The sequence below is a fragment of the Elephantulus edwardii genome, unplaced genomic scaffold (genome assembly GCF_000299155.1).
Source record: "Elephantulus edwardii isolate Elephantulus edwardi_28Jun2011 unplaced genomic scaffold, EleEdw1.0 scaffold00362, whole genome shotgun sequence".
Lineage (NCBI taxonomy): Eukaryota > Metazoa > Chordata > Mammalia > Macroscelidea > Macroscelididae > Elephantulus > Elephantulus edwardii.
In genome coordinates this window covers 1,169,555-1,192,780 of record NW_006400112.1, presented here as the reverse complement: position 1 = coordinate 1,192,780, position 23,226 = coordinate 1,169,555, and the positions used below count along the sequence as shown (strand labels likewise).

General features: G+C 37.5%; 1 protein-coding gene across 1 annotated transcript in view; it reads right to left on the bottom strand.

The window, feature by feature from the left end:
- AKAP10 (A kinase (PRKA) anchor protein 10) overlaps positions 1-23,226 on the bottom strand; it is a 194,015-nt gene that overhangs the window by 23,081 nt on the left and 147,708 nt on the right. The window contains exons 11-14 of the mRNA XM_006902055.1: positions 20,972-21,081; positions 11,378-11,460; positions 3,147-3,199; positions 2,431-2,526 (exon numbers count right to left, since the gene is read on the bottom strand). Coding sequence (XP_006902117.1) covers positions 2,431-2,526; positions 3,147-3,199; positions 11,378-11,460; positions 20,972-21,081 — 342 coding nt within the window. The remainder of the gene's footprint in view (positions 1-2,430; positions 2,527-3,146; positions 3,200-11,377; positions 11,461-20,971; positions 21,082-23,226) is intronic.

Sequence of the window (23,226 nt, the reverse complement as noted above, 5' to 3'; positions counted from 1 at the left end):
TTGGATGTAAGTTATGGTCTCTCTGAGGTATATTCCCAGTAGTGGAATTGCTGGGTCAAATGGTATCTCTATTTGCAACTTTTTGAGAAAGCACCACACCGCCTTCCACAGTGGTTGCACCATTTTACACTTCCACCAACAGTGAATAAGGGTTCCAGTTTCTTCACAACCTCGCCAGCATTTTTTGCTTGCTGTTCTGTTAAATTTTGCTATTCTGACTGGGGTGAGATGATATCTCAAAGTTCTTTTGTACACATCAATTATTAAAGACCTGAGGAACTGTGAGAGAATATCAAAGAGGGTATCTATGAAGATAACAAAAGGCCATAAAAATAAGAGAGGAAGAAAAAAAGCAAAATAGATGTCTTAGGAGAGACTATAAAAATTGAATTAGTATCAAGAGGTGCATATAAAAAGAAAAGATGTCAAAGTGCAAGAGCTGAACAGATTTCAAAGGGTGGCTGAAGAAGACAAAGCAAAATATTCTAATGTGCAAAGAGGTGGAGTCAGATTAAATCTGAGCTGCACTGACAGCATTGGTAAAAAAATACAGACCCAGAGAGAAATCTATGGAATACGAATTGGTAAGTTTTGACTCACAGATGCAGCCCTGGACATGCTTACCAGACTTTGCCAGGAAATGTAGAGGAAAGCTGCCTGGATGGGTGACAGGAAGAGATTCTTATATTGCTAACACTGAGAAGAATGGGAATCCTAGAACACTTAATCGTGCTTGTGAGAAATCTATACCTAGATCAAGAAGCTGTTGTCTGACTACAATAAGGGAACATTGCATGGTTTAAAATCAGGAAGGGTGTATGTAAGGGATGTATCCTTTCTCCATACCTATTCAATCTGTATGCTAGGCAAATAATTTGTGAAGCTGGACTCTACAAAGGAGAATGTGGCATCAGGATTGGAGGAAGACTCATCAACAACCTGTGTTATGCAAATGACACACCCTTGCTTGATTAAAGTAAAGAAGACATGAAATATCTCAGTATCAAGAAAACAAAGGTCATGCACATCATGTTTATCACAGCTACTCTAGGGTCCCTGCATTTAATTTTCATCAAAAAATTAGGCATTTTTCTTTTAAAAAAATCACTTCTGCATCCCGATCCTTTCCTTTGGTCTTAAACTCTAATTATACGTTAGATGGCTTGCTATTATTTCATACATAGTTTGCTTAGGCTCTACCCTTTTTGTTCTGTGTTTCATAATTTTCAATGTTTCTCCCTGATATCTTCTGTGTTTCTAATCTTCAGTTAATCTCATTCAATATACTTTTTATTTCTGATATTTTAAGAAGTTTTACTTGGGTCTTTTTAATATATCTTTCATTTATCTCATTATAGCCATAGTTTCCTTAACATTCCTAAATATATGATTTAAAGTAGATGCTTTAAGGTCTTTGCTTGTAGAATTCATAATCTTTGCCATTTTGGCACCCATCTATCTATAGGTTATGGATCAAGATTTCTTTTCTTTCTTGCAATGCTGGCTTTATTTATTTGTTTATTTTAATTGCTAGATACCATGCTTTCATATTGTTGAGTGCTGAATTTTGCTGTTTTCTTTTAAAGAGGGCTCATTTTTGTCCTGCATGCAACTTACTTAAAAGATCAGATTGATTCTTATAAAATTTGCTTTTCTACCTGGTTAAGGTGCTTTACTTTAGTCAATATGGTTGAATCCTGGAAATATTACTCAACTGGCATGTGAATGACAACATCTCTCCACTCTGGTCAGTATAAACTTGGACTATTTCTAGCCAACTATTTTCTGGGTCCCTTTCCTGGTTGTTTCCCAATGTATTTACAGATGTACATTCACCTAGAACTCCAGAGGACCTCTTTCTCTCTCTCTAATGCATTCTGTGCAGCTGCTTTAAAAAAAAAAATTATATTTTTTGTGTGTACCATCAAATTGGATCTGAATGGTATAGGAGGAGATTGCCCCTCCTTCTCCAGCAGAGCATCTGGTGCATTAAAACCCTTACCTTGGGATTGCAGTGCAGCTTCTTGCCACTAGGCCACCAAAGATCCCTGCTGCCTCTTTTCTTGTACACAGTCCTATACCTTCTAGCCACTTTGAGCTTCAACTTTTCACTTTTCAGTTCAGCAAGATTACTGAGCTCTGTTTGATTTTGTCCTCCTCTGGAAATTGCTTCTAATATGTAACATGAAGGCAATATGCTATATTACCATTGTTGTAAGGATTATATTCCTGTACTGCTATTGTTCAGTATCTATCAACAGTCATTGCATTTAGTCTGCAAGGTGTTTTCTAGCTGTTTATGATCAGAGGGCAACTTCCGAGATCAGTTAGTCATTTAAAAGCAGAAACTCCCTATGTTATTTTTTATTTACCTGAATTCAAATTTTCTCATTTGCATATAAGCTAGGCCAGAACAGAAGTCTTCCTTACCTTTGTAGATTTCTCTAATGGTTGATCATATTGTGCCTGGTGCATAACATCACTGACTATCATCTTAGCAATCTTCCAAGCTAGTTCTTCTTGGGCCTAAAATAAGTAATTAAAATGTTTATAATGACTATTTAAAAAAAAACAAAAACAAAAACAACAACCTTCCAATATAAAATATTAAAAAGTTATTTCTTATTTAGAAGTGCTCTAAATCTGTAAGTATTATTTGTATTTATTTGGAACTAGCAGCACATTCTCATGTACGAGCGGATCTCAGCCACTGTAACAGAATGTAGTAGTATGTCACCCACTATTTTAAAGTCAGCTATTTATGTACCCAATGCTATGAGAATTTTCATATTGTATGGTAAAAATAGTTTTTCTATTTCCATCATTCAATAATACACTTCAGTATTTAAAAACCAAGTCTCCACTTCCAAAAGTAAAACTTTCAGAAAGAAACATTTTTGTTTTCTTTTATATTGCTTACTGATACGTATATGTAGATAGAAACCTGAATGCATGGATATTCTTCCCTGGGAGAAGTTCTCTTCATTGCCAGGCACTTACTAGATGCTAAGAAAGGTAGCCTTTTCTTGCTACATTTGGGTTGTGCTGTGATGTGTAACATGGAAACTAAAGTAGAAATCTATAATTTACTTATATTTTAGGTGTGTTTAGGAAGGGAATATCTTTACATTAAAAGTAGAATTTACCTCATTGGTATTTCCTTGCACCCACTTCTTCATAGCCTGTGAGAACATGGATCCTAGTAAACAAAGCCAAAATGGAATGATTTCATGCACAAATATACAGAAGAAAAAAATGCTCTTATGTATAGGCTGCTACTTTTGGAATATGGGTATTCATCTTTCCTTGCATAATACCATTCAAAATATTAAGGACGGTAAATATTTTTAAAAAATGGATTCTATTTCCTCCATAAAAGACTGTGAAACTTATAAACATTATTTGTTCTAATTTTATTATGGTAAAATATGTAACAGAAAGTTTGTAATTTTAAATATTTTTAACTCAATAAAATGAACCACATTTACTATGTTGTGCTACCAGAAAAAATTTAGAAAGATTATTTCAGAATTCCAGATTTTTCTTCTCTTTATGGCATGGTGGTTGAAGGAATACATTTATTTATTCTTATTTAATAATGTATTTTATTTTGTTGTTGCTGAGCTTACCTATACACAGCAGAAATTCACACCAATTTAAAAATTTCTCTCTCTGAAATTCAGTGGCGCTGGTTACATTTCCCCAAGTTATTCTTCCCCCTTAACACAAATCCAGTGCTCCCTAAACTGATCTCATCTTTCAATTCACTGTTGTCCCTTTGATACCATACACATAAATCTTAAAGGAGCACAATGCAAAAGTTAAACATTCTTTACTAGTTTGGTTTTAGGAATAATTATGAGGATATTTTCGGTTTAAGTAATCTAAGAGCTACTGCTTCAGGGATTTAGTCACCCTTTACGTTTTCAGAAACCTCCAGGATCTATGAGCATTTGAAATTGTATTCTATATTGCTCCTGACCCCCATATCTCTCCTACTGATCAAGATTGTTCCATGAAATCTTTGATCAAAATGTTCATTAACCATAGGTGTACCATCTAGTCTCATGGCAAAAGATGGATTTATCCCTGGAAGCAATCAGTCCCATATCTTCCACTTCCTTTTTCTTTGTTTCTCCATGAGAAGAGATATTTGTATGCCTTGGGTGGCTTGTAATAGAAGCACTAAACACTTATTATGGTGATTAACTGTGATGTCCCACAACATCAGGGCTTTAAACTTCCAAACCATGAAGTGACAGGTTATATATAAGCAGCCCCAGTAGCTGTTTTTGTTGTTGTCGTCATTGTTGTCAATACAGGTATCACACCACGTTTGTAAATTCAACTTTATCTAAAGCCATTTTATTAGCTGCAATTACATATTCATCAGCTATGCAATCTTACCCTTAAAAATGTGGTTATTTTTTTCCCTCCCATCACCATAAACCAGGACTCAGTACTTCGTCAAAAATAATCTTTCCCTCTTATTCTTGCGTCTACTAAGCACTAACAAACTATGGTCTCTATCCTTTTGCCAATTCTTGTCTTTTTATATAAATACAGCCATATGATATCTATCCATTTGTGACTGATTACTTTTATTCAGCAGGTCTTCAAGCTCCATTCATGACACAGCATTTATCTTACAGGCTGAGTAGTTCATGTATATGTCTATACCATATTTCACTTAACCAGCTGTTGATGGTATACTTCTTAGCTGACAAAAGAAACTGTCATCTACTGCTAGATTTATAGAAAAGGACTTTGATGACAAACTTTTCTCAAATAATGTCTTTCTAGAGCAGCTTTCCCAGATCACATAATCTAAATTAACCTCTATTAAGTCACTTTATTTTCTCATTCACTGTTGTTAAGTGCCATCACTATCCATATTTTGTTCTTCTCTATACTTCTTTACAGTCTATTTTGCTTCCATAGAATATTGCTTCAACAACAGCAGAGATTTTGCTATTTTTGTAATTAACTGCCTCTAATATTATTTTACATTGTATCTGGTGGCTGTTGCTGTTAGGTACTGTTGTTTTGGGATTGATTCACAGCTGATCTTTCAGCAGATTTTTAGAGGCAAGAAACTGTATGAGAGGAGAATGAGCCACTAGAGGATCTAAACAGTGATTTTTTTTTAACTACGTGCCTTTGGGTTGACAATGGAGCTTCTTATCACTCGACCACCAGAGCTCCCTAAGGTACCCGACAGACATTCATTACTGTTCAATTAAACAAATTATTAGTCTGTGTAAGAACAGTATGGCTGACATACAAATGGTCTCATCTGACCTCCACAAAGGGGTAGAATTCCCACCCACAGAATCCACAGTACCAAGCCATTTCTGCAGCTCCTCCTAGCTCCTTCCTTCTTCACATCTTTCCCTCAATTCTAACACTAAGCTGTCCCTCCCAAAGCTCTTATTGCTCTATGATTATGTCTGATACCTGTTAAAATGGCTACACTAAACTCAGAAAATGTCCACAATTATTAGAGGGTTTATTAGAAGACTAACATCTTATGATTCAAGTAGGAACAAGAGGGAGCTCTCGTGGCCTAGTGGCAAGTAGCTGCAACTACAATCTCAGAGGCGCACGGTTCGAATCCACCAGATGCTCTGCCGGGGAAGGAGGGACAATCTCCTCCTGTAACAGTCAGATCTGATTTGACGGTACACTCACACAAAAATAATAATAATTAAAAAAATTAAATAAAAAAAAAAAAAAGGTAGGAACAAGATACAACTCCTCAGTCAGGGTAGCTTCTAAGGTTTGCCTGCAGGTGCTCGGACTTTCAGCTAGAAGACAAGACACAGAGCAGGATCAGAGTTTCAAATGAAATTTCTCATAATAAAAATGCATTTTCTTTCCTTTAAAATACTATTTTACTAAGTTAAAATGAGTACACATAATATAAGAAGCAGAATAAAATGTCCTAAAGTTTATTAACAGCTTAAAAGACAAAGGAGAGATGGAAAAAAGGGGAGTCACTGAATAGAAAGAAGTTTCTTTTTATGCTGATGGGAAATCTGGTGATGATAGTGGGTGATGGTTATATAACATGACTAATGAATTCACAGAACTGTAAACCTGACAAAATTCAACATGTATAGCTCCAAACTGGGAGAATTAAAGACCTCAAATAGTCAGCCATGCAAAGAACTGTGGGTTAAGGGCTCTACAAAGAAGAAACTATAAGCAGTTCCCTCTTACGTTAGAGGAAAGAATCTGGCTTGGAGGAATTGAAAGCTGGTCAATGTACCCAGAAAAGAAGAGAGCAATGGGTAGAGTAATAACAAATAAATTAGGCAAGGCAAGGCTGAATAGGCACAGCAGCAGTCCAACAAAAGGTTTTTATCTAGAGAATGACTTGATTTGGGATTACATTTAAAAAGAAAATTGTTCTGGATGCTATAAGGGAATGGATCAAGAGATGCAAGACTCTAAGTAAGACAACTACTATAATACCCTAGACAAAAATATTGGTACATGAACACTAAAGGCATTTGGATGATGTGAGACTAGAAAAAAAAAATGAAAAAGTGAAGAATTTAAAATGTGTTTTGTTACAATTTATCAAGAATCAGATGAATGGCATGTGGAGCGTAAAGAAAAGTAGAGTCAGATTTAAACGAAGATGACATTTGAACAGAAAAGACATTGTGGGGAAAAGAAAGTATTTTGCTTTTGATTTATTAAGTTATAGGATACCTCAGAGAGAGGATGCACTAGTGTAGAAACCAGAGTCCATCATTTCCACTGTAACATGAGGAAAGAACAAAATGTGAACAGAAAAGGCAGGAAGAATGTGGCTCTGTGATGGGAAAGACAAAGGGGTGCTCATGGTTGCTATCTTCTGAACAGAACATACGAAGCCATCAGCTGATAATACTCACTCAAAGCACAAACACGACAGAAAAGCTTTGAAAACAAGATTTAAAAAAACTAGCTATTTTATAGAGTAAGGGATGAATGTGAAGGTGAATTTGTAAGGAAAGAACCTGTAGAAGAGGTAGGTAGGCTATGTGTCTATCTGAGGCTTATTATGACAGGAAATTCAACTCTAGTAGTCAGATTTTTCCCCCAAAGTAACATTCAACTGTTGGCTTACAAATCTGCTTGCTCACAGTATACTGGGTGGTACTGGATGACAGATTACAACTTTTAATTTGTACCCTTGGCACTGTGCCTAGTATATAATCATTCAAATGCCTACAGTGTGAATTAATGAGATTTCTAGCCTTTTATAAAATACATTAATTTGCCAAAAATTACTTGACTTAAAGATACATCGGGACAATTAGTTGAAACAAACAGGATGAATGGATGGGATAAACCAACAGGCAATCATGTGGGTGTATCTCAACTAAATAAATAATGAATTAACTTGACAGGCTAGATTGCAGACAATCTTTTGTCTCTGTCTTCAAATATACCCAAATCTGACTATTTTTCTGCTACTGGCCAAATTCAAAACCACTGTTATCCCTTACCTGGACTATAGCAATAATATTCTGTTTCCTGGATTCTCCTCTTAAACCACTATATTCTATTTTCCAAAGAGCTGCCACAGTGGTCCTTCTAAAATATAAATCAGATTATGTCACTTCCCTACTTCAACATCTACCAATATCCTAAAACAATTATGACCTCTGGTAATCTTATTCACATTCTACTAGCATCCCTTGTGTCTACCTCTCCACCACTTTAATCTTCTTGTGTAGTATTCATGTTGCACTCTCCAGCTCTATGTTATTTATTCTTATTCCTTTCGTAAAGAAGGCTCTTCCAGATATTGCTAGAGCTTATTTTCCTACTGTATTCAGGTCTCCATTTGAATGCTTTAGTGAGATAATCACATCATAATTTTACTCTGTCTTTTGTTTTTTTTTAAATATAAATACATGTACATTCATGGTTCTTTTTTGTTTATTCTCTAATCCAAACAAATGCTAAGGTCTATGAGGGTAAAAATTTTCTTTACTTTCTGGTACTTATATTAGTAGATGTATAAAGCAGTCATTAATGTTTTTTACAGGATGAATGAACAGCATGAAGAGACTGAGTGGATAAACAAGTGGTCTGAGAAAAAAAACTTACTTTAAATACTTCTTCTCCCCCTCCCCCTTTAAATCTTTAACCACTAAGTTGTTACTAGGAGTAGGAAAAGAAGGGGATGGAAGTAAAAAGAAAAAAAGGAAAGGCAAATAAAACAAGGGAAAGATTAAATATAGTTTATTAATCAGTTACAATTAAAGTTATGAAACAAAATGTGTATAAAAAATTGAATGAAAAGCCAATCAGATCTCTAAACTTCAGTACAAATGAAAAACAAAACTAATCACAATTAAAAACATTAAAAAAAGAAACAATAAATTGATGAATAGAAATAAAAATTACTGACAGCCAAGTGGGACATGTGCAATTTCATTGTAGCTATCAAAATGGATGCTCCTGAACGAAATGTCTAGTAATGTATAGGATGAAAGCTTAATTTGCTTTATACTTTCACTCAAATCACATACACAAAAATAAATTTAAAAAAGTTAAAAAAGAGGGGGAAAACCCCACCTCCAAAACCAAATACCACAATGTAATAGATCATAGCCGAGAAACAAAAACCAAACCTTTAACAGTTGTTGTTTGCTTTAGAGTCAGAACCCACTCAGAGCTGATCCTCTAAGTAGGTTTTCAGGGACAGTGAATCACACAGGGGGGGATCATCTATCCTTCTCCCATGGATACTTCTGTGACTGCAGTGCAGCTTATTCCCACTTCCAAAACACAGCCCTGCTTGCTCAAACTGAGGACCTGAAACACTTGCTGCAGAGGTCAAGGACTGTAGTCTTCAATGTATTGAAGCTCAATATCAAGAAGACAAAGATTCTCACCACAGGGCCAAATGGAGGACCATGATGGATGGAGAAGAGATTGTGGTTGTTAACAATTACAGCTTGCTCAGCTCCACAATCAACATTTTTGGCACTAGCAGTCAGAAAATCAAAAGGTGAATTGCATTAGGTAAATCTGTTGTCAGAGACCTTTCCAGTCTAGAGAGTGAGGTGAGCCTTATCTAGTCCATGGTCTTCTCAATTACTTGCTACGCTGAGTAATTGAGAGCTGAATAATGACTAAGGATGATAGAAGAACTGATGCCTTTGAGTTTTGGTCCTGGAGAAGAGTCTTGAACATACCATGGACTGCCAAGAAAACAAATTGGTCTGTCTTGGAGAGGACAAAACCAACTTCCTCCGTGGAGGCTAGGATTTTGAAGCTCCATCTCACCTACACTGGGCATGTGGCCAGGAGGGACCAATCCTTGGAGAAGGACATCATGCTCCGAATGGTGGCAGGACAGTGCAAGAGAGGAAGACCCCAGATGAGACGGATTGATACAGTAACTAGGGCAATGGGGGTAACGGAGTCGGTGAGACTGGCTCAGGATAGGGTAGGCTTCAGAGCTATATCATACATCAAATTGCAGGTGATTGATGGCACATAACAACAATATATTAATTTATAGAAAACAAATAAAAAATAACCAACACATATTTTGAAATAGTTGCATTTCTTCATTAGCTGCTAGATGAACAGAAGTAGCTTAAAAAAATCCAAAAACTCATTCAGGGATTTTTCTATTAAATCTGTAACTCTGTAGTTTCTGTTTGTTTTACTACCTGATAATAATGTAGGGACCTCTTGGCCAATACCTTACAGTGGTCACCTACTGCTCCTCTCCTAAAAAGAACCACCAGTAACCTCCTTCCAGTACTCTTCTTTGACACAATCAAAGGTATATAACCACTAGTGTTTGACCAAAAACTCACAGTCACACAACCACCACCACCACTGGTGTGTAAATTTCTGAATGGCAGGATCTGTATCTTCTAAACTGCCTACTGAATACTCATAAAGGCCCCCAAAAATTTACTTATTGAATGACCTACTATGCAGATTCTCCTTTGTTCATCTGTGTGCTGAAATCGTGTAAGAAATTACATGGATAAACTAATAAAGTTAACTTGGCAACAGGTACTTTTTTGTTTTAGGACATTTATAACTGATGTTACTGAACAAGATACCCACAATGAAACTGTGAACCTCCTGCTTCTTCCTCGTGACTCTTATTTCCCCTAATCCTAATACCTTGAAATTTTTTTGCCTACTGAGCATAAAGCCTGCACAGATTCTGTCCTTTTGAGCCTGAGTAGCTGACTGTTCTAAGGAGTGAATAACTGTATTATATCAGTTGCCTCAAAGATCCATGAGTTGGCTGAGTTTTGTTTCATGGGTGAGTTGTGTTCAGGGTTTGAAGGATGACTAAGGGTAATTAGCATGGCATCCCCAAGTCTTTATAGGACCAGGAAGGCTGGCTGTTTTTATGTTTTGTTACACAGTTTTTGCCCTCTGTCCAGAATAACCATCTATTATGTCTTCTACATGGTCAGCAGTAAGGCACCATCTCGTTGTTCTGGCTTTAGGCTGTGTGGATTGAGGTATGTGTAGCCCATTAGTCCTATGGACTGTTTCTATCCACTTTTGCTTTTCTTTTTCCTTCTTCACTCCAAATAAAGAGAGACCAAGAGTAGTACCTTAGAAGGAATGAGGTTTGTGTAGCCCATTAGTCCTATGGACTGTTTCTGTCCACTTTGCTTTTCTTTTTCCTTCTTCACTCCAGATAAAGAGAGACCTTAGAAGGCTGCTCACAAGCTTTTAAGACTGTAAAGTTGTAGTTCTCTGAAGTTGGATACAGAACACTGTCTTTGTGGACTATGTTAAGCCAAGTGATTTTGACTGCCCAGCACAGCTTCTCACCATGAGGTCAACAGAGCTTCCTAAGTCCTTAGGACCAGCAAGTCATTCCCTCAATGTGTTTGATTATGATGATACTGTGCTGATCATCCCATTACTGTGTAGTGTTTGACCCTTCACTTGTCCTAATTCATATCTATTATCTAGTTAGTGATTTTTCCCTCCCCTCATAAATTATTTTAAAAATTGGTGAGATTTTTTAAAAACAACAAAATACTACTATTCTATCAATGCATAAATGATAAAAGAATGTATTATTTATCCAAAAATGGTGTGCAATAATTTAATGTTACTGTTGAAATAAAAAGAACAGAAATTTTGTCCTTATAATTTAAATTCCATGAGAATTTTAACAGGAGTTTTACTTTTAAATGCAATTTCTTCTTTAAAGCTAATAACCTTTAAATCATTATATGAAGTCTTTGTTTCTTCATTTGTGAAATAGGAGGACAGTCATGGTGGTTATTACACACACACACACACACACACACACACACACCCCCACACACACACACACACCCTACCCCCTCATACAAAGTATCAAAACATTACAAACCTTTTGACTTCTTTACATCTGGTTCAGGTTCAGATTCTCGGATAAATTGGCCCAGGTCACTGACTCTGCCAAACGTCATTTTTCTACATAAGAGTGAAACACAGAATCTAATACTTAACAATTATTAGAAAACTTAGAAGGGGAAACTTCTCAAGTATATAATAACTAAATCGAAAAAGACAGAAATATACTTCATATATCTGTTTGTTTTTATAGCAATCAGTATTCTGTTATTCAAAGTAGAGGTAAATAATATAGAACTTTCTCAGATAATGCAAAATAACCTTTAAGTCAATAAAATTCCTTTTAAAATCTCAAAAAGAAATCTTAAAAGATGACAATAGGTAATTCACAATTCGAAAATACACGTACAAAAGGAAAACGATAAATTTTACAAAAGAAGGGTAGATGACATATTCTAATAATGGTACTTCAGATTTCTTGACATAATTTGGCGAGAAAGTCCAGGTTTGCATCTGTTTTTTGAAATATGTCAATTGGTATTCTATCAATTTATTCTTCAGTTCCTTTAGCTTGAGAAATACTGAGCAAGTTTGTCCCTTTAGATTTTCTGACTAAAGCTACCTCTGCACATTTTGTAATAATACTTTACTTTGTCTTCTCTTGTTGTCCTTTGAAATCTTCTGTTAAAGTCCTTAACTTTCTGAGTTCTTCCCATTGTTTGGTTTCTCAGCTAGAATGCTGCGAATATTCAGAGTCTCTCAGGAAATCTATCTTGGTCTTTTCTTCCTCCACTGTGGGGAGCCGAATCATCAAATTTAATATTAATAATAAACAAAATGCTGTATCAGGATTTAAGGGAGGTGTAATATAAGCTAGAGTTTACCCTGGGGCACTAAGGCATTCCTTAAGAATGCAAAACAACGTAACATTGCAAAACAACCATGAGATATCATCTCACCGCAGTAAGAATGGCAAAATTTAACAGAACAGCAAGCAACAAATGCTGGTGAGGTTGTGGAGAAACTGGAACCCTTATTCACTGTTGGTGGAAGTGTAAAATGGTGCAACCATTGTGGAAGGTGGTGTGGTGCTTTCTCAAAAATTTGCAAATAGAGATGCCATTTGGCCCAGCAATTCCACTATTGGGAATATACCCTAAAGAGACCATAACAGCCACCCAACCAGATATATGGAAATCCATGTTTATCATGGCTTTGTTTACAATAGCAAGAAGTTGGAAACAACAAACGAATGGATTGAGGAGCGGTGGTATATTCACACAATGGAATATTACGCGGCATTGAAAAACAAGGAACTCATGCAGTATTATTCAAATGGGTGACCCTAGAGGACATTATGCTGAGTGAAATATCTCGGTCACAAAAAGGACAAATATTGCATAGCACCCTTGTTGTAAAACAAGACTGACATGGGCTAGGGGGGACACTGAGAAAGATGGGATAAATAATGCATACTGCATTGAAACAGCTGAGGGAGAAAACTGTTTGAAAGGGATATGTGATTAGGTATTATTGTCATGACAGGAGTCTAGAATTAAGGCTGTATAGAGAAGTAGACCTGGGGGGAGGGATTGTAAAACAATGAAAAGAATTTTTCTTTTACTGTTCAAAGAGAAGAGAGTACTGGGGGTGGGGGGCAGGGAGAAAAGTACAACAATGAATGAATGGAAATCCAAAGTCTGCAAATTTTCATTAAAATTAATGTTGTTGTTGTTGTTGTTATGTGCCGTCGAGTCGTTTCCGACTCATAGCGACCCTATACACAACAGCCCTAAACCCTGCTCTATCCTGCGCCAACCGCACTGCCTATGACACACACATCCCGATTACCCCAGTCACTGAACTGATCCATCCCATAGAGGGTCTTCCCCTCCTGCGCCGTCCCTCCACCCTCCCAAGCATGATGTCCCTCTCCAAGGACCCGTCCCTCCTGGCAACATGTCCAAAGTATGTCAGACGAAGCCCCAGAATCCTTGCTTCCAAGGAGTTGCTTGGTTTAATCCTCTCCAAGATGAATCTGTTTGTTTTCCTGGCAGTCCATGGTACATTCAGTACCCTTCTCCAGCACCACAGCTCAAAAGCATCCACTCTCCTTCTGTCCTCCCTAGTCATTGTCCAACTCTCTGATGCATAACAAGCGATTGCAAAGACCATGGCCTGTATCAGGCACACCTTAGTCTCCAGAGAGACACTATGCACAACAGAATTAAAATTAATAATATTAAAAAAATTGAAAAAAAAAAAAAAAAGTTCAACATTGTTCTTAGTTTGTATTTACTGAATCCCTCCCTCCTGAGATTAGCATAAGGTAAACAATAGAGAAGAACTCTGCTTTATCTGCAAAAGACTTCCCCATGATCCTTTGTTTTTATTTTCTACTACCCTGTGATTATCTTTTGTTCACCTTCCTGATGATTCTCAATAAATACACAGAGAGGCATGGCTTAGGCACTTCAGTCATCAGGACCGCTGGCCCCCTGTCTTTACTCTCTCTTATCTCATTCTTGGTAGTAAACAGATGCAGTCCTGGACGTGCTCAACAGGTTGTGCCAAGAAACCTGGAGGACAGCTACCCAGTCAATTCTAGGAAAGGTAGAATTACAGCAATGAAAGGCAAGTATTGGGAGGATGAGATTGATTGGCATGAACCATTTTGGTGATGAAATGCTCTATACTTTTACTGAGGTGGTAGATGTACCTACATTATTTGTGAAAAGTCACTGAAGTTGTACACAAAAAAAGTTACCACTCAAAACTCAACTTCTTGTTAAGTTGGGACTGACTAAAAACTGACCCTCTAGTGGGTTTTCTGAGGCTGTAAATCATATCCAGGAGACTGCCAGTCATTCTCTGAAGGAGCTGCTGGTGGATTAAAATCTCTAAACGGGTGCCACATTGGAGTTAGCAGTGCAATTGCCTATTAATTATGCCACCAATTTATCTACATAAACTAGACTTAAAAAAATAAATGCAATAGAACACAAATTCAGAAGAGACTATATGAATATACAAAAATATGTCGTTATGTGCTCTTGAGTTGCCTGCAATCCACAGCAACCCTATGTACAGCAGCCCTGAACACAGCCCTGTCTTGAACCAGTCTCACTAATTCTGAAACACCAACCCCCATTGTCTCAGTTACCGTATCAATCAATCAATCAATCTCATCCGGGGTCTTTCTCTCCTGCACTGTCCCTCCACCCTTCCAAGCATGATGTCCTTCTCCAAGGACCAGTTTCTCCTGGCCACATGCCCAAAGTATGTGAGATGTTGTTGTTGTTATGTGCTGTTGAGTGTATTGTACAACAGTCCTAAACTCTGCTCTGTCCTGTGCCAATTGCACTGTCTCTGATACAGCCATTCTGATTACCCCAGTCACTGAATCAATCTTCCTCATAGAGGGCCTTCCCCTCCTGCACTGTCCCTCCACCCTACCAAGGACTGGTCCCTCCTTACAACAGGTCCAAGGTATGTCAGACGAAGCCTCAGGACCCTTGCCTCCAAGGAGCAGCCTGGTTTAACCCTCTCAAGGATGAATCTGTTTGTTTTCTTGGCAGTCCATGGTACGTACCCTCAATACTCTTCTTCAGCACCACAGCTCAGAGGCATCAATTCTCCTACTATCACTGTCCAACTTTCTGATGCATAACAAGTGATTGCAAAGACCATGGCCTGTATCAGATGCACCTTAGTCTCCAGAGGGACAACCACTGCTCTTCAATACTTTGGAGAGATCCCTACCACCTAACAGCAGACTTTCCCCATCGCAATATATCTTTTAATTTCCTGGCTGCTGGTGCCAAGAGTGTTGACTGTGGAGCCAAGCAAACTAAAGCTGAGAACAATCTCAATCTCTTCACCATCCATCCTGATGCTGTCAATTGGTCCAGTAGTGAGAATCTTTGTCTTCTTGATTTTGAGCCTCAATCCATATTGAAGGCTGCAGTCCTTGACCCTCTGCAGCAAGCACTTCAGGTCCTCCTCAGTTTCAGCAAAGCAGGGTTGTGTCATCAGCATAACGCAGGTTGTTGATAAATCGTCCACCAATCCTGACGCCACATTTCTCCTCATAGAGCCCAGCCTCCCGGATCATCTGTTCTGCATACAGGTTGAAAAAGTATGGAGACAGGACACATCCCTGGTGTACGCCTTTCTTAATTTTGAACCATGTAGTGTTTCCTTGCTCTGTTCTGATGACTGCCTCTTGGTCCAAGTATAGGTTTTGCCATTAGCACGATAAAGTGTTCTGGGATTCCCATTCTTTTCAGAGTTAGACAAAGTTTGTTATGATCCACACAGTCAAATGCCTTTGCATAATCAATGAAACACAGACAGAGAGACATTCCTCTGGTATTCCCTGCTTTCAGCTAACATCCATCTAACATTAGATATACTATCCTTAGTACCACGACCCCATCTAAACCCAGCCTGAACTTCTGGCAGTTCTCTGCTGATGTGCTGTTCCAGTCGTTTTTGGATAATCTTCAGTAGAATCTTGCTTGCATGGAAGATAAAAGATGTGGTTCTATAGTTTCCACACTCTGTTGGGTCACCCTTCTTAGAACTTCAAAATCCTAGCCTCCAAGGAGAAACTTGGTCTCACCCTCTTTAAGACAGACCTATTTGTTTTCTTGACAGTCCATGCTATGTTCAAGACTCTTATCCAGCACCACAACTCGAAGGTACTGATTTTTCTTTTGCCATCCGTAGTTATTTTCCAGCTCTCTGATGTAAAGTAATTGCAATTGCAATTGCCTGAATTAGGTACACCTTAGTCTCTAGACTGGCATCATTCTTTTCAGCACTGTGGAGAGGTCCATGATAGCAGATACTCCCAATGCGATTCATCTTTTGACTTCCTGAGTGCTGATAGTGGAGCCGAGCAAACGGTAATTGCTAACAACCACAATCTCTTCTCCATTTATAATGGTGCTGCCAAGTGGCCCAGGGGTGAGATTCTTTGTCTTCTTGATGTTGAGCTTCCATATTGAAGACTACACTCCTTTCAGCAAGCACCTCAGGTCCTCCTCCGTTTTAGCAAGCAATTATTTGTGTCATCTTCATATCATAGGATGTTGATGAGTCTACCTTCAATACTGATGCCACATTTCTTCTCATAAATTCCTGCTTCCCAAATAATCTGTTCTGCACACAGATTGAAAAGGTATGGAAACAGGACGCATCCCTGATGCACTCCTTTACCCATTTTGAACTATGCAATGTATCCCTGCTCTATTCTGAGGACTTCTTTCTGTTCCAAGCATATGTTTTGTATAATGAAGTGTTCTGGCATTCTCATTTTCCTCAAGGTTTGCCACAATTTGTTGTGATCAACACAGTCAAATGCCTTTGCTCAGTCAATGAAACATGGACATCCTTCTGGTACTCTGCTTTCTACTAAGATCCACCTGACACTGGCAATAATGACTCTAGTGCCACAACCTTTTCTAAAATCCAGTTTGTATTTCTGGTAGTTCTTTGTCAATGTTCCAGCTGTTTCTAGATAATCTTCAACAGATTTTGCTAGTGTGTGACAGTGGTGATACACTACAGAATAAAGGTTAGCGTCTCAAAATAATGATGAAAGATATGCTACTAATGGGTGTTGGCTAACTAATGCAAAAATTCATTTCCTATCTCATATCAGCCTTTAATGGAAAAAAAAATGACACCATAAAATATTAGAAGAAAACATGTAATATGTTTGGCATTAAAAAAAGAAATATCTTTAAGTTATAAATCATAAAAACAGACAAAATAAATAATAAAAAAAAGATAAAAGTCTCTATAAGAGATGTTATTCCGTCCATTCACAATCAACCCTCTTGGTACCAGCAGTCAGGAAATCAAAGAGCAGTAGGAAAATGTGCTGTCAGGGACCTCTCCAGAGTACTGAGAATAAACAATGTCAGCTGAGAGACTAAGGGTGTGCCTGATTCAGGCCAGGGTCTTTGCAATTGCTGGTTATGCATCAGAGAGCTGGACAATGATTAAAGATGACAGAAGAAACATCAATGCCTTTGAGTTGTGGTGCTGGAGCTTATTGTTTTTTTAAATAAATTTTTCATTTTATACTAGTTTACTTACAAAGTTCATATACTTTGTTTTTCATGAGTCTTTTTGTTTTTTAAAGAAATTTTTCATTTTATACTGGTTTACTTACAAAGCCTATATACATTGTTTTTCATACTGGATCTTTCCCATTTCCTTTACCCACTCCTCCATCTACTCATCAAATTGTGCAACTCTACGATTAGGTCCCTGTCCATCCTCTCCCCTCTGCTCCTACCTGCCCCTTCCCCTTGGATCCTCATACACATTTTACTAGTTATCTTACACATTTTACTAGTTATCTATTTCTACAATAATGGTCTTATACAGTATTTATCCTTAGAGGACTGAGTTAGTTCACTTGGCATAATGATCTCTAGTACCTCCCAAGGTAGGTAGTCACTTTCAAAAATCATTGCTCCTGCATGCTACATAATATTCCATCATGTGAATGCATCCTATTTCTCAGTCCATTCAATTGTGGTTGGACACTGGCTGTGTCCACATTCTTGCGATGGTGAATAACACTGCTATGAATATTGGTGCACAAATCTGTTTTTGCTTCAGCTTTCATTTTCTCAGGGTATATTCCAAGCAGTGGAATAGCTGAGCCATATGGAATTTCTATGTTCAGCTTTTTGAGAAAACGTCAAACTACCTTCAAAAGTGGTTATATCATTTTACAATCCCACCAACAGTGTCTAAGAGTTCCTATCTGGGGAAGTTTTAAATATACCATGGACTGACAAGAAAACGAAGAGGTCTGTCTTAGAGTGAAACCAAGTTTTTCCTTGGAGGCTAGGATTTTGAAGCTCTGTCTCAAAAACTTTGGGCATATAGCCAGGTGGGACCAGTCCTTGGAGAAGAATATCATGCTTGGAAGGGTAGAGGAACAGTGCAGGAGAGGAAGACCCCAGATGAGATGGATTGATATAGTAACTGGTGTAACGGGGGTAGATGTGTCAGGGTCAGTTAGACTGGCTCAGGACAGGGCAGGCTTCAGAGCTGTTGTAAATAGGGTCTCTATGAGTTGCAGGCAACTTGACAGCACATAACAATAACAATGATAAGAAATCAATAAAGTTAAAATGTAAAGAATATTAAATGCAAAGTGGCTATTATAAACCAATGACTAATATCCACGAAGACACAGAATTCTAGTATTAAGAAACCATATGTAAAAAGGATATGAATAGTCAGTTTACAGAAGAAAGATCTGAACCCATGAACTTATCAAAAGAAGTCAGACATTATTAGACATTATCCAGTACTGGGTGAAAAAACCTCAAAAAATCTGATCTTCTTTAGAACTGACAAGAAAGTGGGAAAAACTAGTATTGTTATTAATGGTTAGTGGTAATATAAAAGAATATTGTTTCTGTTAAAGGTAAATCGGTAACAACAGACAACTAACTCATTGCTGCTGAGTTAGACCTGATTCTAGCCAGCCCTCCAGCAGGTATTCATCAGAGGAAATCACAGGGGAAGAAGCTGCCCATCTTTCTCCTGAGGAGCTACTGCCAGCCTCTTGGTTAGCAATGCAACTCCTTATAAAATTGATATAGTTTCTTAAAATAAAAACCATCCTCTTCTTGATAAAGTGAAGCAAATAAAAGTAGGTCTTTTGCAAAATTCTAAGTAACAGAGACAAACTGCAAAAAAACTTTAGTATTCATCAATACCAAATATTGCAACACACTACAAAATACCTGCCATTATTATGAGCTGTAATTAATATTATATATGAGTACTACCACATACTCTGGTGGCCTAGTGTAAAGAAGCTGTGCTGTAATCCCCAATGCACGCATTTAGAAGCCACCAGCTGCTCCAGTGGAGAAGGATGGGTATTCTCCTCTCGTGCAATTAACTGCCAAAGAAAACCCTCTGGAGAGTCAACTATTGGTCAGTTCTGACTCTATGGTATACACCAACTACAACATGAATAATACAACATGTATACACTAAGAATGAAAAATACTAAAAATTCACTGTTAATGATACAAAACATACAATATCAATTATATAAAAATAAAACAGTATGCAACTGTGCAGATCCTGAGCACAAGCAGAGAAGATTAGAATTGAGGTGTAATCAAATGGAGCAGTAGGCCTCAAGACAGATATATTTGGGCATAATGGCAGTGTCTTAAAATAGTGAGAAAGAGGGATGCTACTCATTTAGGAAGAGAGCTCTAGTGGCCAAGTGGTAAGAGGTATGCTGTCAACCTAAAGGCATATGGTTCGAATCCACCAACTGCTCTACAGGAGGAATAAGGGCAATCTCTTTCCAAGTGATTTACTGCCTCTGAAAAATCTGTTAGTGGGTTTTCTATGGGTCAGTTCTGACTTGATGACACATAACAACAACAATTCCTTATGATGGTGGTAGAAAAAAAAAGACTGGAATAAATTACGGTCAGTTTTTATACGTAAATGAACAATCTAAATGTAGTTTTTAAGTGCAAAGCAATATTTTATTCCACTTTTTAATGAATAAATGATGCTGGCATTTAAAAATTTATTTTAAAGTATCCTTTAAAAAGCAGATACTATTCCCATCAAACGAAGTGTACAAAGAGCATAAAATGTACTATATAAACATTACATTCACTAATCTTACAAATGCTAGTAAAATCATGATGATAATCATAGTAACTAACACTTAAGAATGTATATTAGATGAATGTGTATTAGATGATTAGAACACTGGATGGTGAAAACAATGCACTTGACTGCTAAGAGAAAGACTGGCAGTGCCAATACACCCAGAAGTGCCTTGAAAGAAAGGACTGAGGGGAGCTCTGGTGGCCTAGTGGCAAGAAACTGCACTACAATTCCAGAGGCGCATGGTTCGAATCCACCAGATGCTTTGCCGGAGAAGGAGGGACAATCTCCTCCTGTACCAGTCAGATCTGATTTGACGGTACACACAAATAATAAAATAAAATAAAATGAAAAAGAAGAAGAATCTACATTAGAACTTACTAGTCACTGACATCTCTATGGAGAATAAATCTACCTTCACACACAATGAAGTAGCCTCAAGTTTGTCAATGGCAAATGCTTCTTATGTCTTACTTTACTGAACCTCCCTAGCAAGCCAGTGGAGGGAGTACCTAGTGATAAGAACCTGTGCTGTAATGCCACAGGTATAAGGTTCAAATTTACCAGCTACTCTGTAGGAGATGGATGGGCAGTCTCTTCCTGTGTGATTTATTGCCTCTAAAAAGCAATAGGGTCAGTTATGGATCAGTTCTGACTTGATGGCACACCACAATCACCACCACCACCACCACCACCACTAACCTCTGAAGCATGAATTTCAATTTATAGAGGCAAAAACCAGAGGCACAAAGAGATTAAATAGCATGTCAAGAAGAACTAAGTGAAAATTATAGCCCAGGGAAGTCACTCCATAGAACCGATTCTAATCATGCTGCACTACAAACTTGTATGTAAAAACACTGGGCATATATTAACAAATTAGTGAGCTTCATTTTAAAATGATACAAAGTTCTCTACACTTGCAAAAATTCCAGATATAAACCAGCCTTACCCTGCATAGGTTCGTTGATATAGAGATTCTGGATCCAGACTTGCAGCATCCACAATTATTGCTTCATCAAAGTTTTTCAGAATTTTAACACTGGGCTTTTTCACACTAGACTACAAAAAAAGGTAATATTAGTAATATACTACCCAAGAACCAAATCAATCCTGTGTCTGAAATATGTATCTTTATCAACTTTTTCCTCAGTGTTCAGAAATCTGTCATTTTCATTCAAGCTCATCGCTATTAAGATGCTTAATGATTCAGAAATGTAACCTCAAAAAAGAAAAGATGTACAATATCAAGATGTAGAGCATATACATGTACATATTATCTTTGCCTGTTTCTTAATGATCTAAGTTTTAAAAACAGTGCTGCATTCACTAGCATTATGTTCCTCGGTATACAAAACACATTCAGGGTTATATATGTTGGTTAATAAATGCAAAACTTATTAATTCATTGCCAATCAAACAGAAATTACAATATTAAAATTTATGAAATTTTAAGAAACCCAAGCAACTAGGTTATTTGTTGTCAATAATAATGAAAAAAAACACACCACAAACATTACTGAACTTATGGTATAAAACGTTGTTGTTAGGTGCTGTGAAGTCAACTATTAACCATAACAACCTTATGAACAACAGATTGTGGAACCTTGCCCTAGCTTGTACAATAGTAATGATTTTTTTTTAGAAAGACTTTCTCTTTTAATTCAATGAGTTCCAAATGAAAACATCAAAAAGATTGAGCCAACATCTAGAATTCCTACTCATACATGTATACTGCAAGACACTACCAAATAGGATTTTTTTGAAATTGGAAATCATTTCCCCCATTTTTGATGACATAACAAATGGGGATGGGGAGAATCAATGTGTCTGTAGTCAGCTGTATGGTTACTTTCCCAGACTGTAAGTAATATCATGAATTGGTTTCTCCCTTTCCTAATTTCAGTGAGGTTAAGTTACCCAAGTCAGATTAAGATTCGTAATACTTGCTAATCTTGTAGTCAGATGGCCTGGCCCTCCCCCAAACTCCCTAGAATTCGATGATTTTCTTTACATTTTAGGAGCTGGGTATAATGTCACGGGATTCCTCACTGGATTTGGTACCTCCTGGGGATACAATGCATCCAGTCTACCTCAGCTATAACACTGCCTGCATTTAGACACTGAATATAAAGCACAGAAACACAATGGTTTTGGATTTGTTTATTAAAAATGACATTTGTATTAAAAGTCTTAAAATGAAGAGACAACAGTTAAACACATGTCAGGAATTTAAAAAAATTTAACTAGTTGGAATCCTCTTGGTACAGCACAATAGTCAATTGTGCTCTCTGCTTATGGAGGAACATTCTAGAACAGTCAACCATTATAAAAATGAAAAAAAGGAGCTAATGCCTGAAAATGTGAACAAAATGATGGACACACACACAAAGAGACAAAAAAAGAAAATACAAAGCATGAGAATTAAGTTTTAAACACTGGAAATAATACAGAAATTCATTAAACAACAGGCTCTATTGTTTAGGAAGATTACTAAAAGGGAACCGGGAAGTGGATTGGAGAATAGCAGATAGTAGGTTATGGTGGGAAGTTCACAGGTTGGCACAGGTTGGAACAGGTGAGTTTTGAAGGCACTCTGCAAACACAAGGATGCTGGGCGCCCTGAATCACATTTAGGAAGTCTTTGTATGGTATTTTAAAGAGCTAGTCCTTCCCCAGTGCAGCTTCCTGTATCCTGGTGGAGGGTGGAGCTGGAAAGTAAGTGGGTCAAGGCTCTGGGCTAGAGGTGGGGTCAACACTGTAACTAAAGCTTAACTCCACAATAAGGGATTTCTCTTTCACTGCTCCATAAATTGCTTGTCTGTCAGATACTCCTCTAAATCTGAACATTCAGATTAAGACAGACTAGGAAGAAGGATTGGCCACCCACTTCTGAAATAGCAGGCCTCTGAAAACTCTATGCACAACAGAACACACGCAGACTAACAGAAAGGGCAACGTAGGCAGAACTATCAAGTATGGAAATACAAAGGAGGAGGAACAGTTGTAAGCAAACCCTAGTGACTGGAACATGGAATGTGAGAGCCATGAATATAGGAAAATTAGAAATTGTTACGAAAGAAATGGAACGTATAAATATTGACATATTAGGCACTGGAGAGATGAGATGGACTGGCATGGGGCATTTTGAGTCAGATGACCATATGATATATTACTCTGGAGATGAAAAGACAAGGAAAAATGGGG